General features: G+C 35.3%; 1 protein-coding gene across 1 annotated transcript in view; it reads left to right on the top strand.

Moving 5' to 3' along the window:
- PIK3C2G (phosphatidylinositol-4-phosphate 3-kinase catalytic subunit type 2 gamma) overlaps nucleotides 1-21,304 on the top strand; it is a 312,676-nt gene that overhangs the window by 256,490 nt on the left and 34,882 nt on the right. The window contains exons 29-30 of the mRNA XM_054696764.1: nucleotides 8,641-8,713; nucleotides 15,641-15,735. Coding sequence (XP_054552739.1) covers nucleotides 8,641-8,713; nucleotides 15,641-15,735 — 168 coding nt within the window. The remainder of the gene's footprint in view (nucleotides 1-8,640; nucleotides 8,714-15,640; nucleotides 15,736-21,304) is intronic.

The following is a 21,304-nucleotide window of genomic DNA, read 5'->3' as shown; positions in this document are numbered from 1 at the left end:
TTATTTCAGAGAAGGAGGATCAGCTATTTTTTTTTTTTTTTTAATATTAAATTTTATTTTTATATTCCCCCATACAATTGCAAACGCCCCATTCTGACCCCAATCCTTCCCCTCCCGCCCCCCACCCCCCAAAAAGTGTCTCTGGTTCATAGTTTTTTGTTGATTTTGATTTTCACTTTCTTATATTCATTTTCCTGGTCCCTTATTTAAGTTTTCTAGATTCCTGCTATGAGTGAGACCATCCGGTATTTTTCTTTTTCTTTTTGGCTTATTTCGCTGAGCATGGATCAGCTATTTTGAATGCCACTCATGGGTTGAAAATTGAGATCTGACCAGCTGAATTAGCAAAATGGATATAATTGGGAGTTAATAAGAACAGTTTGAAGGAGGTAGTGCTATGAATCAAAATAACTGATTCTAATGGATTGAGAAGAGAATCTGAAGAGAAGAATTTGGGGTAGAAAGTAAAAAATGATAGCTTCTCTCTAAAAATTATTGGGGAAAAATAGTGTACAGGAAAATGCATATCAAGAATTTTGTCTTTTTAACTAGACTGTAGCATTTTTGCATTCTGATAGGAAGATACATTTAAGAAGCAAACATTGATGATATAAGGGAGAAATGAGAGCTGAGCCCGCGACCAGAGGGATGACCTTGAGACAAAAAGAGAGCATGGGATCTAGTATCCAAATTAGTCTCAAGATAAAGCATAGATAGTCTACCCTTGTAATAGAGGATAAGCAGAAATGAGGTAAGATAATAGGGTATGTTGATAGGAGCTTATAGAAAATTTCTTTTCTGCTATTTTTTTCCTTCAACAAGAACAGCCTTGAGAAAAACAAGAGGGGGATAGTATTTTGGCATTTTGAAGAGAGAGGATAAGGTATTAAATAGTCCTGTAGGTGGAAGAATAAATGGGTTATATATGGACTACATTTCACATTAGAGAATTGTCAGAAAATCCCAAACACCAACTTGAGAGTTAGGCATAGAATGCGAGCAAAACCAGAGGGCATGGTTGAGTGCTTTTCTCTAGCGACATTCAGCAGGCCAGATATAGCTGCAGAACAGGCAGGAAGTAATCGGTTACTTTTTTTTCCCCACAGTTACCACATAATTTTTTATTTTATTTTTTAATAAATTATTTGATTTTATATAATTCTTACATCATTTTTCATTTTTGCATAATGTATGCATTTTCATTTTGTTTGTATTCCCCATACAATTCCCACCCCCTTTTTCTGACCCTAATCCCTCTTCTCCTCCCCCCATCCCCCACCCTAGTGTGTCTCTGGTCTATAGTTGCTTGTTGATTTTGAAGATGTGGTATATATGCACAATGGAATATTACTCAGCAATCAAAAAAGATAAACTCATGCAATTTGCAGCAACATGGATGGAGCTGGAAGGGATCATGCTCAGCCAAGTAAGCCAGAAAGAAAAAGAAAAATACCGGATGGTCTCACTCATAGCAGGAATTTAGAAAACCTAAGTAAGAGATCAGGAAAAAGACTAATTGCAATAAAGTAAAAATCAAAATCAAAAAGCAACTTTTTTTTTTTAATATACAAGAGCTGGGGTACAGGCCAGAGGCCCGGGAGGGTGAGAGGATTCACCAGAGACAGAGCAGGGAGCAAAACAGGCAGATGACAGAAATACACTGCTGAGGGGAGTGGCAGGCACGACTGGAGAGGTCTGCCACACCATGTGGGACTCCCACCAGCCAGCTGGGATCAAACGCACACTGCAGAGGCTTCAGACAACCTCACAGCACAGTGCTCAACCCGCTGCGCCACCGGGGAGGCCCCAGGGTTACTTTTGTTTGTTTGTTTGTTTGTTGTTTGTTTGTTTGCCAAATAAAAAAAAATAAAGGAAAGAGGACTAATGGAGTTGAAAAGAGCATGTAAGGGATTTATTATAAATATGGGCCAAACTGTCAGAGAAAGTGGTCAGAATTTGATCAGAATCCAAATTGATCAGAGAAAGTCTTTAGAATATGAAAGGGATAGGGACAGTGAAAAAGTCTTAAGAGTCAAAAGACTGAGTTGTATTACTGGAAAGAGTGAGCTGGAAAGGAGGCAAGTATCTGTTGTAAACTGGGGGCTGGAAACAAAGATACTGGTATAGTTTCAGTCGCTGCTCAAAACTAGATTAAAGGAACAGGAGTGAGTGACTGAGTAGGAGGCATCACTGGAGGACAGGAGTGCAAAAACAAAGACTTTTTTGCATAAGAAGGTTGACTGGAGTATTAAAGCAAGTGAATTATGTTAAGTACAACTGGAGAAAATGACAATAACCTAGGGTGAGAAATCTTCCAGAAATGAAGACCAATGACCGAGAGATCTGTAGACAAGTACAAAATAGGGGGCAGTGGGCAACATAGTCAGTAGGCATAATATTCAAAGGATAGCATTTGTAATAAAGAAGAGAAGAAACTAGAAGAGCTTGAAAATGCCAGGAAGATACCCTACCCCACCACCAGGACTAGGACTATAAAAGAAATGGGAGACAGTACAATTATCATTTCAGGGACTTTAAACAGGAAGTCAAATGGAATGCTCAGAGAATATAATATGTTGAGCATATGAGAAATTTTGCTGATGACATTTTCCAAGATTGCTATTTTTTCTCTCCTCCACAATGTTGCAGCCATTTTTCTAAAAATATTTGACCATGATGCTTCTTTGCTTAAATACATCACTAGGTCACAGAAACACATGCTCTAGGACTCCACAAAGTGTTCCCTCCCTCCTTCCTTCTCTCTCTCTCTCTCTCTCTCTCTCTCCCCCCCTCCCCCATGCACTCTTCACTTATATAGGTAGTTCATTGGATAGTAACACAGGTGGGACTCCTGACCACACTCTGCCTGTACTTTTTAAAAAATGAATTAATTTTTAATTGAAATAAAATTGGTTTACATTGTTGTATTTAGGGAGTAGAGGGTCCCTCTTCAGGTATTGTTATCATAGTGCACCCGTCACCAAAACACTCTGTAATCCACCAGGATAGTCTGTTGTGCTCTCTCCACACTTTGTTCTGGTCCCTCCCCCTCTTCCTATTTGGATACAATTGTCAACCATTTCAAATGGTGTTTGGTTTCTCATTTTAGAAGAAGTCAATTCAGTTTTCTTTTATCTTGTTTTCTACCTGAGAAACTATTGCCATTTGAAGATTTAAGTAGAATAGCAACTTTTTTTTTTATAATGTGAGAATCTTTTGGTATTTCCGGACATTTAGGGTAAATGACTTTGTCCATTAATTGCCAATTGTACCCTCTAGTCATTGAGAAATTGAAAGTATTCCCACACATTTTCTAACACCTCAAATTGTAGGGTCTCCAGATAAAACATAGACTGCCCAATTGATTTTGAGATTTTATTTTCAGCATAAGTACACTGTAAATATTGCATGGGTAAATTTTTTATTTGCTATATTTGAAAGCCCCACATATGGTTATCTCTGATGAGTATGATTATACTTACAGACAATGTAAACATGACACCCATAGAGTTACTCAGTATACAACTTACACAACTGAATGTAACCACACTATATGGGAGTCAATACAAATATAACTGAGAACACTTGTCCAGGTTATCAGTGAGAGAAATTGTAGCAATAACATATCTATAATTCTCCAAATTATCCAGTGTTTCAATGTCCTAAAGGCTGTGGGATAAGTAAAACCAACTCTGAGAAAATTTTAAAATCAATTATTTTCAGATCCAACAATATTACTTCTTCTACCCTCTTCATCTCCTTTATTGATTTATCCTTCCTCCTTATTATACTAAGAAATCAGTATTTAGTAGATCACCCATACCTGGAATTACAAATCAGAATTTCAAGGATATGACAGTATAAACACAAGGAAACAATTAGCTAGTGGTGACATTTCAGACACTAATTGGGAAAATATTCATTGGGTAGTGAGGTCAAAGGGCTGCCAGAGAAGAATAATTGACTAGCTGTCAAAAGGCCAAAGAAGTTGAAATTTCCTTCAACAAATTCTGCCCAGATTGACTTAAAGCTTTCAAAATAAAAAACTTGATTAGGTTGGATCCCTGAATTCTTGAAGATAGATTCTTATTAAATAAGCTTACAAGAGATTAATATATCGAGATCAAAACAGGCAATTAACTAATTTACAATGATGCATGAAAATGCTATATAGGTAAGAATATTTGCATTAGAAAACCATTATATTCTACATCTGAAAACCTAACTGTTTTAATTAATATTTATGGAATATTTATTGAGCAGAATTGCTGTATTAGCCATGAGTGAGCAAGTGACAATTTCTTTTACCATCTCACTGACTAGACTAACAAGAGCAGAGAGTGAGCATGTAGGTGCTACACCTTGGGCAGATGGGTGGACTGGGGTCCAAAGGAGCACATAGGAAGAGATGGAGAGGTTGACCTACTCAAGGAGATACATATAAACAGTGTAGTTAACTTTAAAATACTGGGAGAAAAATGGTGATTAAAGTAGGGAAATGAGTAAGATCCCAATGAAGAAAAGTTTTATAAGCCTTCTTGTCTACAAGCGGTTTCTCTTTTTCTAAGACCAATGTGGAACCTTGCCAGGTCTTGAGCAATTAATTAGAATTTTATTTTTAATTTGGCAATTGTGTAGAGAATAGGTTGGATTATAGAACAAGCATCAAGATCAGAGCTGGAAAACCCTGATGTAACTTACATGAGAAGCTACTAGATCTACGAAAATGGTAGCGTACCTGAAAAAAAGAAGCACATAGAAGGGCTGTTTAGGAGGTTATATTGACAGGAGCTAGAAATTTATTTTATGGATAGGGTAAGAGAACAGATAGTCCAACAAAATAAACCTCACTTTGAGGCTAAACCCAGGAGAAAGTAGCAAATATAGAGAAAATGCATTTAGTGGTGCACTTTGAGGACTGTAATTATCTTTACAACACTCAAGGGACCCAATAAAAATATTTTTATATACAGGACTGAGACTCAGGAGATAAATCTGGGATAAAGGTTTAGATTTGTGTATTATTATATAAAAGGTGTGACATTATTCAGAAAAAAATTGCTAGCATGTTGAGCGATATGGACCCTGGAATGTAAATTACAGGTAAAAAGAAAAGAGCCTGAAAAGAGTCTAAGACAAGATGACTGGGCATATGGAAGAAAAACTGGGAGGAAAGGACTTGCTATCACAAAAGTAAATAAAAGTTCATATTTCGCTAAAAATGGCATTAGTTATTTAAGAGCCAGGAACTCTGAATTAGATTTGGAAAAAAATTTTGCTTTCTGCCCCCATTCCCTCCTTCAATAGGGTGTGGGCATAGTGTTTTGGTGAGGGTGAGTGGATCACATGCACATATGAAAAAAAAAAGGTCAAAAAATTTTTGATGAAAAAGATAAACACATGCAATTTGCAGCAACATGGATGGCACTGGAAGGGATCATGCTCAGCGAAATAAGCCAAAAAGAAAAAGAAAAATACCAGATGGTCTCACTCATAGCAGGAATCTAGAAAACTTAAATAAGGGACCAGGAAAACGAATAACTATAAGAAAGTGAAAAGCAAAATCAACAAAAAACTACGAACCAGAGACACTTTTAGGGGGGCGGGGGTGGGAGGGGAGGGATTGGGGTCAGAATGGGGGGGCTGCAATTGTATGGGGAATATAAAAATAAAATTTATTATTAAAAAAAAAAAAAGATAAAACCCCCCAAAAAAAATAAATAAAAATGTATACTCACTAATAAAATGAATATTCATTAATAAAATGACCCACAATTGAAAAAAAAAAAAAATACAAGCAACTAAACTTAGAACGGTGACTAGTTAAAGGAAATAATAAATGTTAGTTAAATTATTATTTTAATTAGTAAATTCTAATTGCTTCTCATAAAGCATGACAATGGCAAAGAGAATCAGGCTGTTTTCTAAGAGAAAAGTTTCTAGAGAAAGCAGAAGGTAATGCAGATCCAAATATGTAAGTCTTCCAGCCCAGGAACATCAGTTTATGAAAATGATGCAATAGGATGTTATACTCTGGAACTTTGACATGATGGATTAAAAGGATAGAACTCCAAGATGAAATTCTGAAACAACAAAAAACTGCATTTAAAAATTTAATCCAATGACAATTTTATTTAGCTGAAAAATAACCAAATGTATTTATATACTATGTAAATAGGAATGACTTATTTAAATTGATGAAAGATTTCAATTGGTAGAGTATTTACTTATTTATTTTCCTCAGTTTATGATTTTCTTTCCCTAGGACCATTGCTGGCACCTATGTTCATGTTCAGTGACCTCTCCCCCCATTCTTTTACTGGGACCGAGTGATGGTTCTTTAGCCAAGATGGTCTGATCACATCCTGTCCTCTCTGGAATACTTAAGTTGTGATGAAGCAGTAGCAGGTTAGTTTTTATGGTAGAGCTGACATCAGAATAAAGGTAGATTGAGGTTATAGAGCAGCAGAAAAAGTTCACAGACAATTTGGGAAGTCAGAAAATATTGAGAAATACTTATAATACAAAGGGACATATAGAAATGATAATATATGACTTAGGCATTAGAAAAAAAAATTTTTTGATGGTTACAGCATTTTCTGAGGACAATTAGTGGCAGAAATTTGAGTGTGATGGATCAGAAAGGGAGTAAATGTTGATGTGGAACCAAGGTGAGTACAGACACCTTTTTCTTTTTTTTTTTTTATTTTATTTTATTTTATTTTTTTAATAATAAATTTTATTTTTATATTCCCCCATACAACTGCACATACCCCATTCTGACCCCAATCCCTCCCCTCCCGGCCCCCACCCCCCAATAAGTGTCTCTGGTTCATAGTTTTTTGTTGATTTTGATTTTCACTTTCTTATAGTTATTCATTTTCCTGATCCCTTATTTAAGTTTTCTAGATTCCTGCTATGAGTGAGACCATCCGGTATTTTTCTTTTTCTTTTTGGCTTATTTCGCTGAGCATGATCCCTTCCAGCGCCATCCATGTTGCTGCAAATTGCATGAGACACCTTTTTCTTTTAAGGTTTTTTGCTTCAGGGAGGAGAAAAATAACAGGATCTAAAGAGGTATTAGTGAAAAGGTACTATTTATGTGTGAGTATATTTTGTGTGTTTTTACTCATCTGTTAGTTGTTAAAATGGAGAGAATTAACCATACTTCATGCTGATAAGAAAGGAAGGTAAAGATACTAACATACTAACTGAAATATTCCACAAGTTTCCTGAGAAGGAAGGAAAAGAATCCAGGACACAAATGAATGAAGCAGCATTGGATAGTGTATTGGTTGGGAGGAAAAAGCCTGTTTCAGATCTTTCTTCTTGAACTTGTACATGACCATATGTGCAAGTACCCCATGTCTCTTCATATAATCTCTATATTACTGTCTGTGTCAAAATTTCCCCTTATTGTAAGGATTTTAGTCATACAGGATTTTAGTCCACCAGAACGACCTCATCCTAACTTCACTAATTACATCTGCAATTACCTTGTTTCATAACAAAGTCATCCACTGAGGTATTGTAGGTTAAGACTTAACATCTGAATTTGTTGCAGAGGGACATAATTCAAATTATAACAAATGGGGAGAGAAACACGTCTTCCATGGTATTAGGAAGAAAAAAGAAGAGATGGCTTTATGAGTCTGTAGATTTTATGGCAGGAATTTTGGGAGTTTCCATTTGCCTTTTTTTACTTTCTCTAAAATGGAGACAAAATCATTGGTAGAGAGGAAGCAAAAGTTGTAATTTTAAGTTTCCTGGAAGAGTTCTGAAAGGTATATTACACAAAATGAGAGAGAAGGCAGGCTGGGAAGAATGTCAGACAGCTTGCCTGCTACTGCAGCGTCAGCCTCTTATTGTCAGAGGAAATCATCGGTTATTTAGTGGTGCTCTTCAGATAATAATGTAGGGTCTCATGGAAAGAACTGCTTTGGTTATATAATGACTTAGAACAAAATGTATTCCAGTGTCACTACAGAAAAACTATTTTTAAATTCAGCAATGTACCCATTCAACTGGAAATCGGGTTAAATGTCAATTTGTGATTATCCCATTTTAAAAGAGAGCACTTTACTCTGTTCTCAACTTATACATAACTAGAATTTCTATTAAAGCATTCAATACAATCTATTTCTTCTACTAGATTTTGTTCTAAAGAGAGGGAACCCCTTATATATCTTTCTGTTTCTAAATATCCCCTAACATACCCTGATGTACAATCAGGAATCAGTGACCTTGAGGAGTAACAGCTACTCACTAAATGAGTTTGGGGCCTACTGAGAGTAATTTTTCTCTAAAAAGCCTTGTTCAAGGATACACATTTTCTAAAAAGGGCAAGTATGAGATTCATGCATAATTGTAAAATTCAAGAATGTAAATATTGTAGCGATCAGAGCACACCTAAATACATGAAGAAATGTACTCGGACGTCTAACTCATAAAATATTAGCATAACTTAGGACAAAATTATACTGCTAACTTAAAGTTGCTAATATATTTATCTCCATTTTCGCAATCCATGAGAGGTATCTATTTTGCAGATAACTCTATATCTGAGTCACTATTTTCATATACTAGTGAATAGGAGTATTAAATAAATTTACTAAGAAATAATTTTGCCTTATTTTTCAGAGTGATTATGTACTTAGTTTTTTTCTTTCTGAGCCTCTGCAACAAACAATTGACTCACCACCTGTGGACCTAGGTAAGTAATTTCATCATCCTTACTACATACAATCATTTCATTATAATTGTGCAAAATATATCCCAGCTATAACTTCTTCAATTTTCAAATTAAAAAGTCTTTTGAAGAGTAAGGCTTAAAGAGTCCTTTCTAACAATTTCTGAAGCTTTTTTAACCCCTAGAATATGTTCTTCAGGCTAAATTAAACTCATATGTGTTTGACCAATTAAAATAATTACATGATGTCACACCATTAATTCATTTCAATTAGTTGTGCTTTTAAATGGAATTTTACATCAGAGATTTGCTGTTTTCTCATGTAGGTGTGTCTTACACTTTATTCAACATCTTAGAAAGCAATAAAAATAAAATAGGATCTTCCCCTGGTGGTGCAGCAGTTGAGCGCTGGGCTGCGAAGCTGCCCGCAGCCTCTGTAGCGCTTGTTGGATCCCCGGCCGCCAGAGAGGGTCCCACATGGCACGCAGACCTCTCCTGCCGCACCCCCTGCTCCCCTCAGCAGTGTACTTCAGTCCTTCTGCCTGTTCTGTTCCCTGCTCTGGCTCTGGTGAATTCTCTCACCCTCCCGCGCTTCAGACTGTACCCAGTGCTTGTATAAATAAATAAATAAATCTTTTAAAAATAAAATAAAATAAAATATTAGGGCCTCCTTGGTGGCACAAGGGATTAAAATGCAACCTATGAAGCTAGCCACAGCCACTGCAGCACGAGTTCGATCCCTGGCCAGGAAGCAACCCACATGGCCCAGCAGACCTCTCCTGACTCGCCCGCTGTTCCCCTCAGCAGTGTACTTCGGTCAATCTGCCTGTTCTGTCCCCCACTCTGTCTCTGGTGAATCCTCTCACCACCACCCCAACTCTGGCCTGTCCCCCTGTTCTTGAATGCATAAATAAATAAATATTTAAAATAAATAAATAAATATTAGACAATAGTAATGATCATGATTATCTAACAATTTTACTCTTATCTTTTAAAGCTCAGTAGATGTTCAACCTCCTTCATAAAGTCTTCTTTGATAGACCATGATCCTGAGCTAGGATCTCGGCACAATTGCACACCCTATCTTCTGCCAAATGTATGTTAATTCTAATTAACTTTTCTAACATCTCACTTAGATTGACAAAGATCCCTTTTTTTAATATCTTCTCAATTCCAAACATCCCTGCTATAATTCCATTGCCATTGGCCTTCTGTTAACTGATATTGGTTTTATCTCATATAAGATTTGCAAACCCGTCTTTTGGTATACCTCATCCCCCTTTCCTCTTCACTTTATCCACACTACCTCCTGACTCTGTTTTTGAGATTACTCTCATCTGCTTATCACCTCTGGTTATATCTGACATCTTAGTTACTCACCCCTTAGGTGTAATAGCTTTGTACAACAGGATTAGGTTATATAGCGTAAATTGCTTGTTACGTTGTGTATGTCTGTGTCTGCCTCATTTCTCTTATTAGATCAAAAGTAACTTCAAATCAAAGAATCACTTCCCACTATGCATTGCTCTGCACTCACAAATGCCAAAGTAATGTATGAGAATTATATCATTCTCACTACCCCACTGACTATGTGACATCACTCCCTAAGACACTTTTCTTATATAGCCAACCAAAACAATATTAAATAAGGCAATTTCTTATGTTTTATAGCATTTACCTAAGAAGAATCATATCCACAAAATTTATTTTTTTTATTGTCACAATTTCCTGACATCTAAAAAATAGGTTATTAAAAAAAATAGTATTAGGTGTGGAGATGTTTTTACACTCAATGTTTAAAACTTGAATAAACAAACAAACCAAAAAAACCCCACAAGGTTGTAGAATTCTAAAGATGTCAAATTTTTGCAAAGGTATTAGGCTGATCTTTATTCTGTCGTTAAAATCCTTTAAATTGACCCTCTACTTTCCAAAAAATTAAACTGTGGATCACTAACACATTTATAACTTTGCTAATAGTGTTACCTATCTGTAAGGTATTCTGAAATACATATGCACACAGAAAATTATGAATACTACAAAAATGAAAATGGTTGAGAATTCGTTTTTTTCTGGTTTACTTGTTTCTCATTACAATTATAAAATACTGAAGATTTTGATTCTCAATATTTTTATATACAGGACTATGTAATATAGCCTATTATCTTAAAATGACAGAACACTTCCTCTAATCAGAACATGGAAATCATTATAGTAACAAAGATTAGAAGAAGGTTGTACCCTCATATTCTGTAATATTTCCTCTTTTATGCTTCTAAATTCTTCATCTTCTTATCACAAAATATCACTTGATTCTAATCAAGAAGCACAGTACTTATATTAAGCACTATTCTTGTCAGTTAGTTGAAACTTTAAGCTTATGGTTGTTAAATGATTAGAGGGTAAAATGATTTGAGTGCATTAAAATAATAATCGATGATGGAAAAAAAGATAAACTCTTGCCACTTGCAGCAACATGGGTGAAACTGGAAAGGATGATGCTAAGTGAGATAAGTGAGAAGGAAAAAAGACAAATACTGAATGATGTCACATACGTAGAATATACAGAGGCCAAACAAAGGGTCACATAAAGACAAACTAAAAACTAACCTTCGAATACTGATTATAGACCTGAGGCATTCCCATGCAGAGAAACGGGGAAGGTGAGAACAAAGTGGAGAAAGCACAGTGAACTATGGTGGAGGACTACAGGTGTTTTGGTTGTGGGTGGATTGTGGTAGCAACACTCGAAGGGGAAGATCATATACTTTTAACACACAAATAATTGATTTAAAGCAATGTTACCTCAAACAAATAAATAGTAAAAAATGTAACAAGCTATGTGACAAAAACTGGGGGTAAAATCCCTTGCTACCTGTTATTACTACAAAATCAGAAGTCAAAGGAATTATGAATTCTATAAAACACTATATCAAAGTCCAAAAATAACCCAAAAATAAATGACAAAATCTGTGAAATATTTACAATTTATTGCAAAGTTTCATTGCCTAACATACAACTATTTCCTAGAAATTGCTACGAAAAATGCCCACAAGTAAACAGAAAATTGTGTAAAGAATATGAAAAGATAAGCCACAATAAAGAAAAATTTAAGTGGTCCTTAACCAAAGGAAAAGACACTTGACCTCATGCATAAGAAAAATGCAGATGAAAATTACAGATACCATTTTTAACTCATCAGATTGGCAAAAAAAATCAAAAATTTAATTAATCAGCTTGACTACAAATCAGCATGCACCCTCAAACACTGCTGGTGGTAATGCAAATTCGTATAACCTCAATGAAAGGCAATTTGGCAATATTTATCAAAATTACAAATGCTAACTCCCTTTGAGCAATTGTGTTGTTGGAAATTTATCTTATGATATTTGTGCACAGGTACAACATGAATGTACATTCAATGTATCATCACAGCATGGTCTGTAACAGCTGCAAAACACTGGAAACAACTTACATGCCCACCAGTGGGGAACAGGTTAAACAAATGATGGCACTTCCACATAATGGAAAAACATGAAGCTACATTTTCAAAAATAAAGAAGTTTTATGCAGAACAGTAATATATTATTCCTTTTGTGGAAAGGGGAGGATAAAAGCACTTAATCATATTTGTTTATCTGGAGAAACTATGGAAGAGTATGTGGAAGAGTATATCTGGAAGGAGATATAGGAACTAACAAAATAGTGATAGGGGAATTCTGGGCAGAATTCATCTACTTGTTTATATTAAGTTCTTCTCAAAATTCTCCCTCTCTGGGTTCTTCATTTATGCTGTTTCTCTTGAGTTACGAATCCTTATTTGTCCCTTTACATCATGATGAATTAGATTATAGGTGTTAGAATTTATTTAGCCATCTACCATTTATTGTGTGCCCGGTCTTGAACCAAATGCCTTTGTTTCCTCATGTGTAAAATGGAGCTAACAGAGAGTTTATAGATTTGCCTTGAGGATTTAGTAAATTAGTCTACATAAAGCTCTCAGCCTGACAATTAGCACACAGTAAAAATTCTAGAAGCATTACATACCTGTTAGTACTATACTGACTACTAAAACTTCCAAGTGACCTGGATTTTCACTGGGTTCTGAATTCTGGTAAGTTTTCATAGATATTCTGGTTATAGAATACTTATAAAGGTACCTATAAAGGTATAGAATGGAATATCATCTTTAGTCAGTTCAAATAAGAGTTGTATGGTTAATATTTAAGCACTCAATCATAACTTTATGCTAATTTCTTACCTTTTAATTAAAACTCTGATTAAACACATTGAGTTTCTATTTAATAATCTTTTCATTCTTTTTTTATTTTTTGTTATTTTTTAAATTTTATATATTTTTACATCATTTTTCATTTTTGTACAATGTATGCATTTTCCTCTTGGTTATAGTCCCCATACAATTCTCACCCCCCCTTGCTTTGATCCCACTCCCTCCTCTCACCCCTGTAGTGCATCTCTGGTTTATAGTTGAATGTTGATTTTGATTTTCACTTTATTATAATTAGTCTTTTTCCTGGTCCCTTATTTAGGTTTTCTAAATTCCTGCTATGAGTGAGACCATCTGATGTTTTTCTTTTTCTTTCTTTTTCTTTTTCTTTTTTCTTATTTCACTGAGCATGATCCCTTCCAGCTCCATCCATGTTGCTGAGTTTGCATGAGTTTAAATTGCATGAGTTTATCTTTTTTGATTGCTGAGTAATATTTCCATTGTGTATATGTACCACATCTTCTTGATCCAGTCACCTGCACCCCTATGTTTATAGCAGCACTATTTACAATAGCTAAGCCATGGAAACAACCCAAAAGCCCAAAAATAGATGACAGATCAAGAAGATGCGGCACATATACACAATCTTTTCATTCTTTAATTCAAAAATAATATTCATTGAGCCTCAAAAGTCATGAGCAATTTTACAATGTTTATATTAAAAGTTCAGCCACATTTTTTATTATTAAATGCAATTAACCCAGTACTATAATGATAGTATCTCTAATTTAAAACTCAGTCATTGTAATCAATATATTTTACATAAGAAAGTTTATTATATTTATGTAATTATTTCAATTGTGAGAAATTCTCAATGTCAATGTCAATTATCACAATATCAATAATCCTCATTAACAATAAAATTATATACTTACAAACATGCAGTTTGGAAGAGAAACATGTGGCTCAGGTTTGATTTTCAAATGTTAGCAAGAATTAGAGAGTTCAGACTTGACTTTTAGTAAATAACGTGGACCACAATGAGTCCACAACAGAACACTTGGAAAACTTGTTATTAAAAAATTTCTTCTAAGAGAATATACAGCCAGAGATTATCAAGGGAAGTATTAGAAAAACTGTAAATTATGCTTAATCTTTGGGCTATAAAATGTAATTTTTAATTAAAAAACTAAAACTCTCATTTTAATGATGGAATGATTATGACTTGAAAGAAGAAAAATTGAGGTTACTCTTGCATTAAATAAATGCTAATTGTGATATTTTGGAGCAAGCACTGACTTATATCCCTTGTGGATAAAGGGGGGAAATTAAGCCCTAAGGGAGACTGTAATCCAGTAAGAAAATTGAGAAACTAGGGTGGTAATTAGGATGTAAATATTAAGTGATAAGGGTTGTACTAAGAGAGTTCAGAGGGAGGTAACCACAGAAACTATTTTGCATTTTAATTGGACTTTGTAGAAAGGTAAAAGTTTAATAGTCAAAAATGGTGGAGGAGATCATTTCAGATAAAGGGAATAATATGAGCAATGACTGGGAGGTAACAGTAGAGCATGTTTGTAGAACTGAACCCATGAACTACAGTATAGAAAAATAGTGGGAAATAAAACAGAAAAATTCAGTAAGAAGTAAAAGTCTGAGAAATTTAGACTTTTATATAAGCATTGGAAAGCTATAAGTAATACTGTAATCAAAAAGTAATTTTATAAAAGTTGCTGTGGAAAGATTGCAATGGTGATGCTATATAAATGGATTCTGAAGGAGGGGGAAAGAATGTACTAATAGTTCAGGCAAAAGATGAATCTCAAGGGCCTCCCCGGTGGCGCAGCGGTTGAGCGCTGGGTTGCGAAGCTGCCCGCAGCCTCTGCGGCACCGGTTCGATCCCCGGCTGCTCCCCGGCCACCAGAGGAGGGTCCCACATGGCGCTCAGACCTCTCCTGCCGCCCACTGCTCCCCTCAGCAGTGTACTTTGGTCCTTCTGCCTGCTCTGCTCCCCACTCTGGCTCTGGTGAATTCTCTCACCCTCCCACGCTTCTGACTGTACCTAGTGCTTGTATAAACAAAAAACAAACAAACAAACAAATAAATAAAAAAAGCCTCTAAAAAAAAATTAAAAAAAAAAAGATGAATCTCAACTGGGTGCTGAAGAGCTAGATAGGAAGAGATGACTGCAAATACATGGGAAATGGATATTAGTAATCACAAACATTTATTGAGATTACATTACAAAAACATTTGAATCTGACCAGTCAACTATTCTAAAGTCATAACTATCACCTCCATTTTATAGAAGTTGATTAACTTTGTTGTGATGACACAGTTCTAAGTGGTAATACAGGGACCTGAACCCCAGACTCCCTGATTTGTAGTGTCAACACTTCCTACATCCTCACTAATACTTCAAACCCATTGTACTGAATCTTAAGGGCAAAACTGGAACAAAAATGATACTGAGGTTGCAAATTTAAGTGAATGGGTAAAAAACAGCATCAATCAAAACAAAACACAGAATTATAAGGAGGAAGATTTGGTTCAGGAAGATTGAACACAAATTCTATGTCCAACCAACCAGCTTCTGAGGAGTACTGATCCGAAGAATGCTTGTTAGGCATATTCACTGGTCCAGTTTCAGTCTTATAATGTTTGATTTATCCTGTCATGAGGCATTTCCAGTTTAACCCACTGAAATTCTATTGTTTTATTAGGTGAGAAGTTTCCTGACAAGAAGCCTAAAGTGCAATTAGTCATATCATATGAGGAGGAGAAGCTGACCATACTAGTGAAACACATGAAAAACATTGTAAGTGTTTTGTTGCTAATAAAAACATGGAAACCTACATTTAGAATCACTTGCCTCCATTAGGCTGCTAGTGAGAAGAATGGGCTAGCCACAGGTTTAAGCGAGGAGTAATAAGCCGGTTACTATGTTCTGTCTCTGTATGATTGTGATCCTTGGGGCAAAAACTATAAAATATTTCAAAAGTCCTAGAATGGAAATGAGATTTTATTCAAAATAAAGTGACAGGATAATCATTGCCTGTTTTTTCTTTGTGTTTGTATTGTGTTTTGTATTGTATTGATGTCTTATTTGGTTCCCCTATATTTCTGCTGTAAGTGAAACCATCCGATATTTTTCTTTTTCCTTCTGAAAGTATTGCATGGTTTCACTTATAGCAGGAATATAGGGGAACCAAATAAGATATCGGTGTAAAAAAGTAAAAATAGTACAAAGCACAACAAAGCAAAAAATTAAAAATAAAGTGACAGGAAAAAAAACCTAATGAAAAAGCAAGAATAGTTTGAGTATTAAGGGCTAATGAAAAAAAACTAAAATTAGGTCCAAAGAATTTTTATCTATCTCATCACTCTGCTCTGCATGGAGGATTGACTCCACTTTCTCTGTGAAGCCAGGAACTCTTAGTGTTTCCCCTCAGATTCCCACTGTACCTTCAGTTTATATTAAGGAAAAATATTAACATACTCTGATGTAATTTCTCACAGGTATTTCTTGTCCTTCAAGAAATAATGCATTTTTGAGCATAGGAATCCTGTATTATCTCCTCAGGATATAGAACAACTTCAGTTAACCTCAAAGGAAAATGAAAAGCTGCTGTATTGCACCCCATTCCTCCCTAGATCTGGAGGGGGCACAGGCAGGGATGGCAGCTGGGCCATATAACTCATTAAGTAAGGGAGGGAGATTTCTTGTGTTATAGGAGAAGTACTCAATGATTCATGAGTCCAGATGCATTACACAAAAAGGTGCAACTATCAGCCTCTCCAGTCTAGTCAAGGGGTCCTCCAAAAGGTTAAATTCCCCAGGAGGTTACACCAATGTAGAGAAAGTTAGTGGCATTATTTTAGCTCTCTACTGTAGCCACATAAATCTTTGAGGATGCACTTAGAAGAACTTAAAAGAACAAATGTTCCTCAATATAACATGCTCTGGAATAAAATAGAGCTGAATATTAATAAATATTTGTCCCATAAACAAATAGTTACCATGATTTGCAGGGAATACATCCATTACAATTTTAGTATCAGCCAGGTATCCAAGGATGTTTGTAAATCTGTGACATTCATTCACAATATACGATTTTTATAATAGTTAGGCAAGCAATACAAAATGTGTTTTTGTAGAACTTTTGCTCATTATTTTTTATCGCTTTTGATAAAATAATCAACATAAATGAGAGGAGCAGTTGTTTAAGAAACACTGAGAAATCAGGATTCAGTTAGATATTTTTTTTTTTTTTTTTTTTTTTTTTTTTTTTTTTTTTTTTATAGAGGCATGCTTTATTTATTTATTTATTTGTTTGTTTGTTTTGTTCATACATGCACTGGGTACAGTCAGAAGCGCGGGAGGGTGAGAGAATTCACCAGAGCCAGAGCCGGGAGCAGAGCAGGCAGAAGGACCGAAGTACACTGCTGAGGGGAGCAGCGGGCGGCAGGAGAGGTCTGCACGCCATGTGGGACCCTCCTGTGGTGGCCGGGGAGCAGCCGGGGATAGAACCGGCGCTGCAGAGGCCGTGGGCAGCTTCGCAACCCAGCGCTCAACCCCTGCGCCACCGGGGAGGCCCTCAGTTAGATATTTATTGCTATATATGTGTTCATGCATTTTAAACATATATAAAAACATAAATGATAAAAGAATTTAATAAAGTGTTAATAGTACTTATATATGTACATGATGTATGACTGTTAAATGCAGAGTCCACTTAGAAAGTATGTATTTATCCTACCAATATCATTGCTCAAAACATTTTAAAATATTCCTGTTACACTGCTTTTAGATCTGGCATATAAATCACACAGTAAACTTGGTAATTTTATTCAATAGTCATGGCTAATATTTGATCAAAAGCAACATTAACCAACTTGGTCACCTATTTTATTCACCAGATGAATCCCCAAATTACTTTTGACAGTCTTCCAAAATGCTGTTACACTCAGATGAAATTAGACTACCAATAAGGGTATTCAAAATAAATGTGACACAGGCATGGAGCAAGAAAAGCAAGTGAGCAAGAGGAGCAAATGTTTATGATTTATATCAAGCTACAGGTAAATGTTTATATCAAGCAGAGCAGATTGAGCCTACAAAAGTTAATAAATCACTTAGGGCCACTACAGAATATCTGTTACCATCCCCTTTGAAAGCTATTAATAATGAAGTAGTACTTCCTAAGTGTAATTTCTCAGTCTACCAATTTATTCTAATCCTCTCCCCAATCTCGTAACATTGCCCTGAAATTCATTCCTAGACTTCTTTTCTACCACTCGCCTTGTACCTTAAATACCACTCAGATCTTTTTCATTTTTAAAACTCCAGTTTGGAACCCTCCTTAAAATCCAGAGCTGTATGTACAATTGATTACTCAACAACTCCAGTAGATATTTAATAGGTACCAAAACTTTATATATATGAAATCAAACTTCTGGTTACTGCCCCCTAACCTGGCTTCTTTTGTAATCCTCCTCGTTTTAGTAAACAGCAGTGTCATTTATTAATTGCTCAGGTTAAAATCCTTAGCATCACTTCGATGCACAAATTGCATCCTATTATTCAGTAAATTCTGTCAGCTCTGCTTTCAGAACAAATCCAGAAACCTACCAATTTTTTACCTTCACAGCTACCACTGTTGGTTTAAGCTACCATCATCTCTCACCTGAATTATTGGTGTAGCTTCTTGACAGCCTCCCCCTGTTTCACCTTAATTTCTTTATAATCTCTTTCTAATCTACCAGTGAAAATATCCCTTTGAAAATAAACTGAATCCTGTAATTCCTCTCTTAAGATCCTTATGGAGAAGGAGTCCCATGTCACTTCCAAAGAAAAGCAATTACTTATTAATGATCTGTGAGGTACTTCCAATCTGGATTCCTAGACCTCTTTAATCTCACTTTCTACTAGACTTCCTCATATTCTCTACTCCATCCACTCCAACCTCAGTGACTTCCTTGCTGTTCCTTGAAAATGCAAGCATAATTCTGCCCCAGGACATTTGTACCTGCAACTCAGTTTATCCAAAATGTTCTTTCCCAGATTCATAGTTCAAATTCTCTATGGTTCAATCTCATTTGTCCTGAAGAACTACATTTTATTTTCCTGCTTTACAATGTCACCTTTTCAGCGTTATCCTCTCTGACTCCCAAATGTAGAGATACCCCTCTTTGTTAACACTTCTTTATCTGACTTGTATCACTGCTGTAATCCAAGGATATGGAATAGGGCCAACTACACAGTAAGTATTCAACGGGTACTTTATCAAATGGAAGAATGTCCAATTACTTCTAATATGAACCACTGAGAACTAGGCTCTTTCTCACCTTCCAAACCTCATCACAACAAAGACACATCATGCCTTGCATTTTGCACAGCTTCTTCTAAATTACTATTTTTTCCCTTCTGCTTTTCTGAAGACATAAATAATATAATATTAATGAGAGGGAAAAAAATCTATGTATAAATTCTTGACATATTATTTCTCATTCTAAGTTTTAAATAATTATACTTTTTGAACCTTCAGCATTTTCACATGCCAATGTAATCAGACTAAAGAAGTTGTGCTTGATTTTATTTTAATATTAAAATTAATTATTGTGCCTGAAGTTCTATTATATTTAATATTACATTCAATGAAAAGAATTGTTTATCTTATATTAAATCTCTGAAGCTTTGCTCTAAGGATTATTTCCTGTGAGATCACAAGCTAAAGTAAACTTGCTAAAATTTCTTGCTTTCGTAGAAACAAAATATGACTTTTTCTAGTGAACAGAGACTGACAAGGTAATGTAGTTATTTAGTGGCTTAGGCAAGATTTGTAAAAATAGTATTTTAGTATATATTACAAAGAAACATGTAAAATAATTTAGGCTTTGCATTTCCCTGATTACAAGTGATGTTGAACATTTTTTCATATGCCTGTTGGCCATTTGCATTTCTTCTTCAGAGAAGTTTCTTTTTAGCTCTTCTGCCCATTTTTTGACTGGATTATTTTCTTTGTTTTTGTTGAGTCTCATCAGCTCTTTGTAGATTTTTGTGATTAGTCCTTTATCATTAGTGTTGTGTGCAAAAATGTTCTCCTAGTCGGTGGGGTTTCTCTTTGTTTTTGTTATTGTCTCTTTTGCTGTGCAGAAGCTCTTTAATTTGATGTAGTCCTAGCTGTTTATCCTAAGTATTTACCCAAATGACACAGAAACAGTAATTCCAAAGGGCACCTGCATGTCTATGTTTATAGCAGCACTATTTACAATAGCTAAGCCATGGAAACAACCCAAATGCCCAAAAATAGATGACTGGATCAAGAAGATGTGGTACATATACACAATGGAATATTACTCGGCAATCAAAAAAGATCAACACATGCAGTTTGCAGCAACATGGATGGAGCTAGAAGGGATCATGCTCAGCAAAATAAGGCAGAAAGAAAAAGAAAAATACCGGATGGTCTCACTCATAGAAGGAATTTAGGAAACCGAAATAAGGGACCAGGAAAAAGACTAATCAATACAAAATAAAAATCAAAATCAACAAGCAACTATAAACCAGAGACACACTACGGGGAGGGGAGGGGAGAGGAGGGGAAAGGAAGGACTAGAATCAAAATAAGGGGGGAGGTGCAATTGTACGGGGAATATAACCAAAATGAAAATGCATACATTGCGCAAAAATGAAAAAAGATGTAAGAATTATATAAAATAAATAAATAAATAAATGAAATAAATAAATGAAATAAAAAATAAAAAAATAATAATTTAGGCTTGAAATATATTTTAAAATCTTACATTTTCCCATGGAACCCACTCTTAAAATGCTCTTTTTGACTTCTGCAATGTCTCGCCTGTTATCATGGATTCTCCTAGTCTATGTCTTTCCTAGGTGTTTTTCTCCTCCCTGCTCCAGAATATGAGCATTCCAGAAAGCTCTAAAAGGCAGCCAGGTTCTCTTCTGACATTGACTATACTCATACTATCAATGTCTATTACATTATTTTAAATGAGAAGCAAGTAATGACAGGGAAGCAGAAAATACCTGAAATGGATTCTGTCTAATCCTTTCATAAGATACAAAATGGGAGAAATAGTTGCTACATGAAAATTAATGGAAAAGAGAGGGCAACACAACAAGAATCCCACTCTCAATACTCAGTATTCCATATTCATGGTTTGGAAGGATATTGTTAAAATTGACATGCTACCCAAGCAAGTTATAGACTTAACTCCCTTTCAAAATTCCAACTGCATTTTCTCAGAAGTAGAACAATCTTAAAATTTGCATAGAACCACAAAAGATCCAGAATAGCCAAAACATTCTTTTTAATTTTATTTTATATATTTTTTTTACATTTTTCATTTTTGCACAATGT

Source organism: Talpa occidentalis, unplaced genomic scaffold (assembly GCF_014898055.3).
Source record: "Talpa occidentalis isolate TD23 unplaced genomic scaffold, MPIMG_talOcc4v2.1 talOcc4.16, whole genome shotgun sequence".
NCBI classification, from domain to species: Eukaryota; Metazoa; Chordata; class Mammalia; order Eulipotyphla; family Talpidae; genus Talpa; species Talpa occidentalis.
This window is presented reverse-complemented; position numbering and strand designations above follow the sequence as displayed.